The sequence below is a fragment of the Diospyros lotus genome, chromosome 8, assembly GCF_014633365.1.
Source record: "Diospyros lotus cultivar Yz01 chromosome 8, ASM1463336v1, whole genome shotgun sequence".
Lineage (NCBI taxonomy): Eukaryota > Viridiplantae > Streptophyta > Magnoliopsida > Ericales > Ebenaceae > Diospyros > Diospyros lotus.
Window position 1 is genome coordinate 6,783,664 of NC_068345.1, and position 12,347 is coordinate 6,796,010.

The 12,347-nt window shown below is 34.3% G+C and overlaps 1 protein-coding gene across 1 annotated transcript; it reads right to left on the reverse strand.

Annotated features, from left to right (window-relative positions):
• Nucleotides 1-373: 373 nt before the first annotated feature.
• Nucleotides 374-9,790, reverse strand: LOC127807192 (beta-galactosidase 16-like). The gene is given in 20 exon segments (XM_052344863.1): nucleotides 374-732; nucleotides 734-784; nucleotides 1,311-1,656; nucleotides 1,796-1,941; nucleotides 2,099-2,203; nucleotides 2,784-2,888; nucleotides 3,168-3,277; nucleotides 3,774-3,865; nucleotides 4,352-4,533; nucleotides 4,819-4,983; nucleotides 5,087-5,205; nucleotides 5,292-5,376; nucleotides 5,561-5,669; nucleotides 5,898-5,992; nucleotides 6,266-6,409; nucleotides 6,498-6,590; nucleotides 6,683-6,749; nucleotides 6,849-6,961; nucleotides 7,527-7,622; nucleotides 9,270-9,790. Coding segments are annotated over 20 exon segments (2,490 nt in total). The 5' UTR covers nucleotides 9,459-9,790; the 3' UTR covers nucleotides 374-654.
• Nucleotides 9,791-12,347: the final 2,557 nt, after the last annotated feature.

Here is a 12,347-nt window from a genome sequence, read left to right on the forward strand (position 1 = left end):
TATCAAGTTTTAATTACATGCCTTAAGTTTATTTTGTTGAGATTGCCATGTTAAGTGATAAAAAAAATTAATTTTTTTTTTAGTTAAAATATAATTATTTTAAATTATAATTTATTGTGTCGTAAATACCTAAATTACTAGTCAACCAACAGACGTACAGTTTAGAAAGAAAATGTTTGGCTAGTTATGTATCGATTATTTGCAAAATATAAATACAATTAAGATGACGACATTATAGATAAGTAGTCATATAATAAAATATTAGACGAAAATTAGATTATAATGTGAAAAGTACAATTAAAATGATTTGGACATACGAAGAGAAAATCAAGAGATGCCCTTGTGAGACAAATGAATGAGAAGCTTGTAGCAGAAGAAGGAAAGGAAGAACAAAAGAAAATATGATGGTAAATCCTTAAACATAACTTAGGATAGATTGTGATTATTGTTGTCGTTGTTCTTTCTTTTTAGTCAATGATAGCTAAGTAGAGAAGGCAAAATCAGTCAAAGACATCATGAGAATGAACATTTTATCATGTATTCCAACTTAAATATTGATCTCTCACAACAAAATAAATGATTTGCCGCTGATAACTTGTTGAAAGTAAGGTTTTAGGTTAGGCAGAAACTAGCCATTTTTCTGCAAGAAATGGTTTAGAGCTGCTCATTGATCTTGTTTGCATTGCGTCTCAACCAACAGAGCTTTAGGGATGCCTGGACATGGATCGCCCCCAAAAATTCGAGAAGATTGAAGAATGGAACATTGCCTCTTCCCTAGACAAGCCTGGCAAATCACGATCCAATGGGAAAAAAGTTGTGAATATTAAAGGCAAAATAAATTAAGTATGATGCAATGACTCCTAAGGTGGCATGCAGCCGCAGTATTTAGGCTTGAGCGGGGATTAGAAGTCTTGAATTTGAGTATTGTGTCCCATATGGAACTTGTGTCATAATCTGCTATTTTTTAAGCAGGATTTAAGGGTAAAGAATGATGTTATTACTAAAAACACATTTAAGGGTTTATTCATAATATATTGAAAGGTATTTACATGTAACAAATAACGGAGTGTTAAACTAGTCTCTAGCCTCATGGATTGGGGCAAACTGGCTCCATGAACCCTAGTCTGATGGTCAAGGTAGGAGTTGGGCGAGGCCCATTCTGCAAACTGGCTCTATAAAGCCTAACCCTGTGGGCATGGAATGGGTAAAGTGAGTCTTATTCTTCGCATGAGGTCCTTTAGTGTTGATTTAACCCTTTACCAAATAAAAATTTATTGAATTAATTGAATGAGATGGGATTGAAAGGTTACCTTCTCTGCAACAACTCTGGAGTTAGATGAGTGGCAGCCACCAATAGCATAACTTCCACAGTCACCGGAAGGAGTTCCAAAGCTTGCAAATAGAATCTTCGAAATGGTTGTATTTTTAGGACAAGAAAGTTGAATTTGAGGCCTCCTGCCATGGCTCTTCTCGTGCTTCTTGTGGTTGTACCCCGTCCATGAAGTTAACGGTGGCGGATGACCATCAGACACCCAGCCACACACTTTTGAAATCGAGACAGTTGCAATGGAGATATCAAGAGGGTTCCCATATTCTTCATCCAGTAAAACTAATAGGTTTCCGGTAGGTTCAAGGAAAGATCTAGGCACATGGTACCTAAGAAGGCAAAAGAATGATAATCACATATCAAGTTTTAATCTCACTACATATGACCGGCTACATGAATTCTAACTCACCAGCTATTTCTATTTATAGCGGAACTTTGATTAGCAAAAAAGAGAAAGAAAGTATTTACCATGTCTGTGTAGGAGATCCTGAAGGGGTGTGAAATGAGATCCAATATCGCCCTATACTTTGGCCGTTAACCCAAGCTTCACCTTTTCCCATGGAGCCGAGGCCTAACACAACAGGGTCGAGACCAGCAGGGGCATCGAATGTGGTCTGTTATAGTAACAATTAACTGCGTGGTCAGATTGGATTTCACCTTGACAACATGGCAATGGATGAACAAAAGTAGTGATGCAGACAACAAAGATAGAGGAGATATGCCTATTGCTTTTACTTGGAAGAGCCAACTTTGGCTATAACTTTTACTTGCCTTATACCATTTGAGTGGCTGAGCAGAAGAGTTGAACGAACTCCATCGGACTTTGCTTGATCCCTCTTCCGTGTAGACTTGCAGTGCCTCCCCATTCAATCCAACCTTCATGAATTCATCAGGTGTAATTCATATACTTTATTCTACTTCCACTTGGCGAGAGTTCTATACTAAAATACAATTAAACTCATAGCTAGCTACAAATCTATTGAATTTTTTTAGATCTCTACATGGCACATGAGAATATGGGGGAAGAAAGGCTGGTAGTCCACTGGGAATAGTGAACTAAAGATTACATTTCCATATTACTAAATATAGCTGGAAATGTATATTAGCCTCAAAAGGATCCACATTTAAGTCTAATTGGAACTGGAGGTATATATATAATGATAAATCATACAATGAAAATTACAAATATCAGTTTTCCAGGGTAAAGAACGAAAGAGCTTAATAACAGTACACATTGATAAAGAATTGGATCGAGGAAATAAATAAATAATGGGGATCAAATGACAGTCAGAATTATTAATTTAAAGAGCTCTAATGAATGGTCTCCAGTTGACAACTTCTATGTTAAATGAACAACAAAGTACAAATCCTTTTCAAGCATAAAGATTTGGATGAACAGGAGTGACTTAGTTAAGCAAAGCAGGAGGTAGCATTTTGACAGGTAGATTTAGATCACCTGATATCCCCATGAATAGTTGGTAAAATCTTTCGCATTGTTTTTGCTTAATATCATAACCTTGTCTAATCCAGCCTTCCGTCTCTCGAGAAATGCCCCCGAATCCTTCACATCAAAAATAAAAATGAATTATTGAATGTACCACAAGGCAACAAAATCGTATTATAGTTCTATATAATATAAAAGTACTTCAAATTAGGAGATGAAAGAGGGTTCTGGAAGCAACTTCAGCAATATTCAAAGTTTATCTGTGATCTTTTTCACCAACTTTTAGGTGCTACATATTGAGTGTACTGAATATGTACATCTTTGATGATGCTGTTTCCATTGCCACTAATGCATTGCTAAATTCAAAAAATAATGAAGATAGAGATCAAATAGTACCGGTAATCCGACCATTACGCTTAGTAAGGAGACATTGTTCGCTCCATTGTTTAATGAAACTGCATTGTTCAGTGTAATACCACTTGTATTACTGATTCCATGGGCAGACCCTAAAGAATAAATGAGAAATCCAGCAACATGTATGTCAAAATCTGATGAAGAAACAAAAAAAGAAAAGAAGACGGGCCAATTTTTTTTATGCATAGCAAGTAAAGACAATATTTTTGGCGTGCAGGAAAAAGGAGACGAATATTTGAGATGACATGTCATTCTCCTGTTGGATGCGCATTCTTGCTATGTAATATGTTATGAGATATCATCTCTTGTATCCAAAGAAATAATGAAATTTGGAAGATTTGTTTCAGTATGACTCTCATATTCCATTTCTCAATGGAATGCATGATGGCATTTCTTAATATCCTTTTGAAATCTGTTGTGTTCCATATACGTTAATAGAAGAGGAAATTTGTTCTGTTTCATTGGACAGAGCTTAACCAGTTTTGATTTTCACCTTTTTTGTTTTTTGGTACACGAAAATCACATCTTTGAATATATTAACCAGTTCTGTAAACCATGCTGGCATTAATTTTAAGGCATAGAACTTACCTACAAGTAGTCCATTGACAAATGCATGCAAAACATGTCCGCTAGAGCTCACAAATAAGACAGGCTGGTCATCAGAAGAATCATGCTGAAACCTGCATATGCACGATGTAGAAGGCATTTACTTGTGTCCTTGCACAATTACACGTATGGAAATGGTGCATGAGCATCCTTTTGTTATTTCTATCCCATATATACCTCTCATTTATTAAAATGTACTTGATTTAAAACAGAGATGCCTCTAAAATGAGTTGACTATAATCTTCAACCAAAAGCAATACGGATAAGTAGTAGAGAAGCAAATGATAAATATTTTTATTTTTAGGCTATAAGAAAATTGTTTGTTTTGCAAATCAGTACTTTTGTGTCCTAAATTCTACAGAGTGCTTATGTATCTTAAAGTTTTTTCCTCTTTCTATTGAGATAGGGCAAGCCTTAATAGTAGCAGTAAAGTTACTCCTATATGACGAGAAGGTTTCTATTTTAGATACAAGGTAGTCAACTATAAAGCAAGTTTTTTGAGTCGAAAGGAGAATTGCACTTTCTAGATCAACGTAGCTATAGAATAAATCTTAGCTTACCTGAAAGTTGACCACAGATAATCAGATGCGTCCTTTGTGGTATTCGTTTGCTCCAATAATGTCTCTGACCTCAATGATGTTTCATCAAAATTCGGAAAAACTTCTTTTAATTCTTCCCATCTATCAGCAGAATTTAACTTGTTAACTTGTACTGTTGATCTTGTATTATATTGTGCACTTACCTGTTCAGAAGAACGAGGGCGAAATTAACTCTCTGTGGAATTCAATTCACTTTGTTGAACTATATTAATCTGGAACTCAAAATTATGCAAAGATTAATTATTTTTCGTGGACCCTTTCAACTTTGTTTTCTACATTACACTGATGAATAATGTTAAAAGCATATAGAAGTAGTAAAAAGGATAAACTGTGTACAGAAGCTTCTGACAAGATGCTTCTACTTGGAACATGCATTGCCTTCTTTGTTACAGTTGGCTTCCAGATGGAGTTCGCAGTGTTGAATTTACCTTAGCAGTGTTGAAGGCAACAGTTCTGCAGTCAGGTAGGATGCTAATTGACTTTGGAGGCAGTTCATATGAAGAATTGTGGAACATAACTGTCACATTTTTTCTTCTATCGTTGTTCACAAGGAAGGCTGAACATTCTCCTTGTTTTCCTTCTAAGACAAAAGCCTGTATTACATATTTGATTAATATCAAAACTTTATCCCATGTTTAATTGTAGCATGGAGTCGGTGGAAAATAAAACAGCAACAAGTTCCTTTAATTTGCTTACTTCTTGTTGTTCACCCAAATGTGATGCAGTTGGTATCCCAGAGAGTAAAGGTCCTGAACATAGCTTTATTGCAGCATGTAACTCCTTGAGATGACCCCATTTTGGTTGTCGAATTAAACCTGAATTTATTAAGTATTGAGATCAATTTTTGTTTAGAATCTATACTTCTATAGTACTGGGGTACAACAAACATCTGATCACTTACCATATTCATCAAGAGGAGCTAGATCATAATAGCTTGTTGGTACATAAGCAGAAGCTGTTCTTCCAAAATTTGTTCCTCCATGATACTAAAAAAAATGAAATATTGCAACAAAAAATTCAAATAATATGCACTAGGTGAAGCTCAGTGTTGGAAGATTATGTCAATAGGTTAATTTGGCAGATATCGTTTTGGAGCTTCTTAGTTAACAAAAGTTGATGCTAGCATACTATGCATATTGACTGAGATCATTGACAGGAGATTATCAGTACCATATAGTAATTGACAAAACTCCCATTCTTCCTTGCAATGAATAATGCAACGTGAAATGCAATGTCCTCTGGTGGCCTTTCTCTCGGATCCTCTCCATAATGGTGATAGCTGCAACAGGAAAAGGTAGAAGGTAATAAACTAACTCAAGATTCAAGAAACTGATGCAGATAGAACCTGCACGCACCCAGCAGCAAGACAATATTGATTAACTGGATAATATCAAGGGCTCTTATTTAACAATTTTTAGCTGCCATAGTGAATCTGCCTGCAGGGGAACATTTTCTTGGTGAAATTATGTAAATCTACAATTAACATTTAAAAATGTTAAGCACTTACCGATTCGTCCAATTCTCAGTCCAGATAGACGGCTTATTAGGCGAGTTTGGTCCTATAAATGTTTCTCCGCAATTCAATCCGTTGCATGCGTTGATCTGCAAAAGAGACATGTATGAACAATGGAAGTTTAGATGAAATTCTGAGAAACAGAGCAAGTGCAACTTTATTTATTCATTTGTTCCGCTATGTAATGAAGAAACACAACTTATGAGAAAGAGGTTTAATTCTTCATGAGACTTGCTTAAAGTTGCATGTTCTTGAGGTAGCTTTCATTTGATCTCTCTGTTTTAGTAACATTATGGTTTTGCTTATCCTGCCAAGTTTTTACCTATACCAATTACATATATATTGCAGGTAACTGCACTAACCACTGGATCAGGAGCATCATCTTGCTTGCACATTGTCCACGGCACACCAGTTTGAAGCCCCACAGCCATTTCTGCTGCCCAAAGAACATAAGGCGGGCCGGTCACAGGAAAAGATTTTTCTACATTTTGGTACTCATTCTCGATCTGCACGAACATATAATGAATTTTAACATCACATGCCACAATCTTAAAGCAATTCAAAACTTCAATTCAATGCATGCTTATGCTTAACCTGTGACAGTATGATCGGCCCTCCCTGTGAAGCGTATAGCCCTTCAGACTTCATCATGTTCACTATTTTTGCCGTGAAGCTTTGCATATAAAACTGCAAAATATGAGCTGAATCAATCTATGAAATGTACAGGTCCAGCTTTGTGAATTCTCAAGCGGATGCATTATTTAAGAAGTGGTCAGCACCTTGAAGGGTTCATTATCTGATCGATATACTATGCCCGGAATGTCATGCAACCAGAATGGTAACCCTCTGAATTAACATAGAAAGTCGTATGAGTAAATGCAGGTTAGTTATGAGAACACAATCATATTAATCAACTGAACATTCATTTGATGGACAATTATTTACCCATAATTCCATTCACTTTCAATGAAGGGTCCAATCCTAAGACTTGCATATAGGCCCTGTGCTTGGATTTCTTTCATGAACCTTACTAGGTCCCTTCTTCCACTAAAGTCATACTGCAATATGAATATCAAGAAAGTGAGCCTAGCTTGTGTATTTATGTTATAGGATCAGAAATTTTAACCAAAAATTGTTGTCTTCTTGCAGGATCTATTAATTCTTGACTTAATTTGGAAGTCATAGGTTGACTTGTACATTTTCAAAATACCGCTAATAATTAATCAAATGATGACAAGTGGACTTGGTTTTCATAGAGAACTTGAGTGAGGAACAGAAATAATGGGTATTTTAAGATTGGAAAGTACCATTGCCAGACATTTTGGCAAGGGTTATGGTATTAAAGCTCTATAAAATAGCATTTTTAAGGGGAAAAAAGGTAATGCAAACGAAATTTGTATTATATATAATTTATCATGCAAAATATTGTCTATGCATTAGTAGTCAAAATTATATATTTTTTCAACCTTGTTAATTTAAGTTCTATTCTAAGGTCAAAATGTAAATTAGCATGCATATTTCATTATTAGAGTGTTGAAATCACTTTAATTGATTTTTATAATTAAACAAAAGGGAACTAATCAAAAGCGCGGGACTGATCGTAGAGAGAGAAAGAGAGAGCACCTGCCCAGGTTGCGGCTCATGGATATTCCAGAAGACATAAGTTTGAATTACATCTAATCCTCCTTCCTTGGCTTTGGAGATCAAAGATGGCCACATCTGCGTACAATAATAGCACGTGTCATTTAGTCTACCCAGATTGAGGCCCAATTTATTGCAGGCCGTGATTTAGGATAAGACCCAGATAAACTTGAAAAACCCATTTCGTTGAGCTTGAAATATGAGTCTGTGGGCTGGCACGTCCATTTTTGCCAGCCTACCTTCATTGAATTTGGACAAGAACACTATTCGAGATGGTATAAGCAATTTGCAGTATTCAACACATTTTAATTGCTTTTTTCTTTCAATCTTTTCACTTTTGTAGACATGCAATATATATATATATATAATTTTCTCATAAATAATAATAACGGGCCCGTGCATCCGGGAATGGTGTTATTGTCTTCTCAGAAAATCCGGCTGTATATATTAAGGGAAGTTGATGATATCACCTTTCCATTAACAAATTTATGGTATTTAGCAGGGTCGCTCAACTTTTCCATCTAACAAGACTGCCCTTTTCAAGTTACAATTGTTACAAATTAAGACTGCCTTTTTCCAGTTCCAAAGTTCAAGCATCATTTCTCTATTATTATGTACAATATAATCACTTACAAAATAATAATACTTTATAATTCGCAAAATATTAAATCAACATGATTTTTTAATTAATTTTAATTAAAATATTATAATATTGTTTATTTTTATTTAAAATTATAAAATTGTAGCTACTATATATTTTGATATAAAAATTATGATCCATTTTCATGAAATTATGATTTAGAAAAGTATAAAAAAAAATTTATACATTTGACTTTGGTCAAATATGAATTCATCCCTTTAGAAAAGTGGCAAAACTGAAAGAATTTGGGCACCTGTCACATTCCGGTTGCTCACCCACCAAGGCGGTGACAATAGAATGACTCGACTAATTTATGTTCTTTCAGTTGCCTCTTTTTCCGTTCTCCTCTTTTTTAATTCAATTAATGAACTCAAACTGATTTTCCCTAACACACGAGGAAAATAAGGATGAAGAATAAAAATAAATGAAAAAATATGAGACTCTAGAAAGTAACGTTTTTATAGATTTTTTTTATCTAAAATATAATGAAAATAAAAAAATAAAAAAAACGAACACTACTTTGTGACAAGAGGAATGAATATAAATAAAAAAAATATGAATTATTATAAGAAATAGAGTAAGATGAAAATTCATATAAAAGATGCCTATTCTCATTAGATTTTGTATTGTATACAAAATTATTATAAAAATAATTAATAGAGAAGCACCTATGTTACACGAAAACGGAAACGGGAAACGTTTCTGATAGGAAGTAGAAACATGGAAACGAACGTTTTTCTAAAAAAATAGGTACAAATAGGGTTTGAAACGGGAATAAGAAACGTTTTTGAAACGTTTCAAAAACGAAAAAACGATACCTATGAGGTTTTTCATGTAACATCGAGAAGCACTAACGAAAATAATTGAGAAATTCCATAAATGAGGAGATTGTTAAATGTTGAATATATGCTGTTAGAATCTTCTGGTGTCGAACATAGGCGGGAAAATCATTTTGCTATGGATGCATCTACCATTTGTGGATATGCATTCATGAATGTTTGATTTGATAGATCAGAGCACATACATACATATATATATATAAATATATACATACACACAGATAGAGGAAGCCAGAGAGGACTTACATCGGGAGTGCTTCGAGGATAGTGAATTGAGCCGGAAAACAGAATCTTCCTCTCGCCGTTGATGATCAGCGATCTACTGTCATACGTCACTTCTCCTCCACTGGCTCCACCGGCGACCACCAGCAGCAGCAAGCCAACCATAATCCACCACCAGCACCGCCGCCGCTGCCACGACGTCTCCATATACATATATATAATCGAACTAATTAATTTGCAGCTCCTCGATCGATGGTCACTACAGCGCCTCAAAAGCCGAAACTCTTCTCCATCTCCGGCCACATGCGGAGATGGAACGATTAATTTCTTCCTAATTGCTCTTCCCGCTTACTTCATCTGTCTGATCATTGGTATCTCCGTGTAGGCATATATATATATATATAGAAACTAGAAAGCAACTTAAGCTTCGAAAGGTAAGGTCAATTTTGATGAGATTGAAGCTATGAATGCATGAGATCTGCGGATGAATAAATTGGAACTTGAAGGAGAAGGAAACACTGCTTAGTTTTGCACGCCAACTTGGGCTGGCATACGGTTGGGCGATCGTTTCATTGTGAAGACGCTGAGAGAGAAACAAATTATATATTTCTATTTTATTATCAATTAAAATAATAATATTTTGGTGTCATTATAATTAAATATAATTATTTAACTTAGGAGTCATATATATATTATTTAATGGATAAGTCTAAATAAATTTGAGAATCGAATCAAATTAATTTTTAATTTATTTTTTTTTCAACTTAACTTGATTCTAATTTTATTTTTTTGAATCATTAAGTTTGAGTTAGATCATCGACTCTATATAACTCACGAAATTTGACTAATCGGAAACATTTTTCTAAGATTGTATTTCTTTTTTTTTTTTCTAACTTCTATTAAATTAATATATTTTATATATCTTAATCAATGATTTCTGACTAATCTTGTTCTAAATCATTTGTTATTTGGATTAATATTGTAAATTTCATATAATTACGAATTTTAGTGATTGAGTCAAGGCAAGAGCATGCAATTCAACCTATTTGATATCTTTATTTTTTACCCATAAACTAATATTCAATTATTATCTATTATTTAATAGAGTTTCACCATCGAGTCACACTACAAACAACACGTTAACCTCAGATTTGTTTTGTTCTATTATTTGTATCGAGTGTCGATACGGGCATAAAAGGGGGAAAGGGGCCATGCACCCCTCCTCAGTTTGTATTATGAGTAAATAAATAGTTACTAACAATGAAAATATTATATATGAGTAAATAAATAGTTACTAATAACGAGAATATTATGTTTTTCATGTTAGTAAGTATTCATTTACTCATGGTACATGATGGACCACCTAATTCCATGGGCGGCTGCTTCTCCTACCCCTAAGGCCTTTTTTCTCTTTCTCTCTGCCTATTTATTCAACTCTCCTTCCAGTTCCACCATCAATTATAACTATCGGTGACTACTATGGTCAAATGACTACACTGCCCCCTCTTATTTGCACAAACATTTCATAATCAAATATGGTTTCTTTGTCATTTCCTTTCTTTCAGCTTAAGAAAATCTCCAGCATTACGCATTAAACATTCTGTTGATTATGCCGTGAAGAAATTTCAAGACATGGCGGAAAGACACGCCTTGTCTTTGGATTCAAGTCAGGAGGACGTGCCGAATGGCTTTGTCTATTGGTTTTGTGCTTCTTGTTTCAATTTGGAAGAGTTAGGTATCAATTGAAATAATTTCTGTTAATATTTGCGATTCAAAATATATTGATGTATTTTATTTGTATTTCATTTGCATTTAATGTGAGTTTATTTCATGTGAATTTGTGTATATGTACATAAATAAAGTAGGTTGAATATATAATATAATATAGGTCAATTTCATTGCGAGCCGTTAATTAAAGCCCAAGCCCATATTTATGTTAAACCCATGAATTCTATTTGTATCCATTGGCCTGTGTATATATATATGGCTATTTTGGTGCAAATAAGAATGAAGGCACAACCAGATGCAACGCACAAGAAGCAAAAGCCCTAATCAAGCAAGAGGAATGAGGAAGATCGAAGGCACTTTCTGCAAATTAGAACAGAGAAGAAGACGGTAAGGCATTTTTCAATCCTGTCTCACGATAAGTATGTATTACTTGGGGGTTTTTTTTGTGAGAGATTGGTGAGATATGAGTGCTGAGTTGCTTGGGTATTTGAGCTTTGTACTCTGGTTTGTTTTGTTTTCTTGATTTTGGTTTGGTTTTTGATTTGAGAGTAGCTGAGATGATCTCGTGCATGTATTGTATAAATCCCTTGTTCCTATTCATATAATGGATTGACTAGAGGCGGAGCCCCTGCCTTAAGTATAATTTTTTCGAATCTGAACACGTATATGCACTGTTTATCTTCTATTCTTGCGTTTGTGCATTGTGTTCTTCGTTTTCTTTCGTTTAGTTCGATTATTTGTGGATCTTGGTACTTTTCTTGATCTTAGTCGTGTGGCTATGTGATTAGTTTCACATGAGAGATTTCTCAACAAGTTTAAAATAAATAAATGAGTGATGTCGTAACAAGGTCTGACGTTTTCTCAATCAATTAATTATATGATATCATTGTTGCAAATTCTCGTTTAAACCTGATAATCTATTGTCTGGGGGAGACTAAATTTGTCACATTGGAGCCCTTTCAAAATGTCTCTTAAACTTGCATTTAGGAAGATTATAAATGTACTATATTTCAATAAGTTTACTGTTCACATAAATACATAAAATTCAAAGCAACGGGCGGTTGCCATATTGCCAATAACAACGGTTTTGATGTCGTGTTTTTTTTAATTATTAATTAGAGAGATTAAAAATAAATTAAGTTAAATTTAATTTTAATTAAAGTCGTTTGTGTTAAAATGAATGACACACTGTTTAAGTAAAAATATAAAATCACAACAATCTCTAAAATTATTTTTAAATCATGAAAAATATCTATGAAAATTCAATAATTAGGGAGAATCTTGATGCAAGAACTGGAGTTCGATCAACCAGTTCAAAAGCTGATTGGAAGCCAACAGTTCAAAACCTAAACTAAACTAGTTTCATTTGATAAA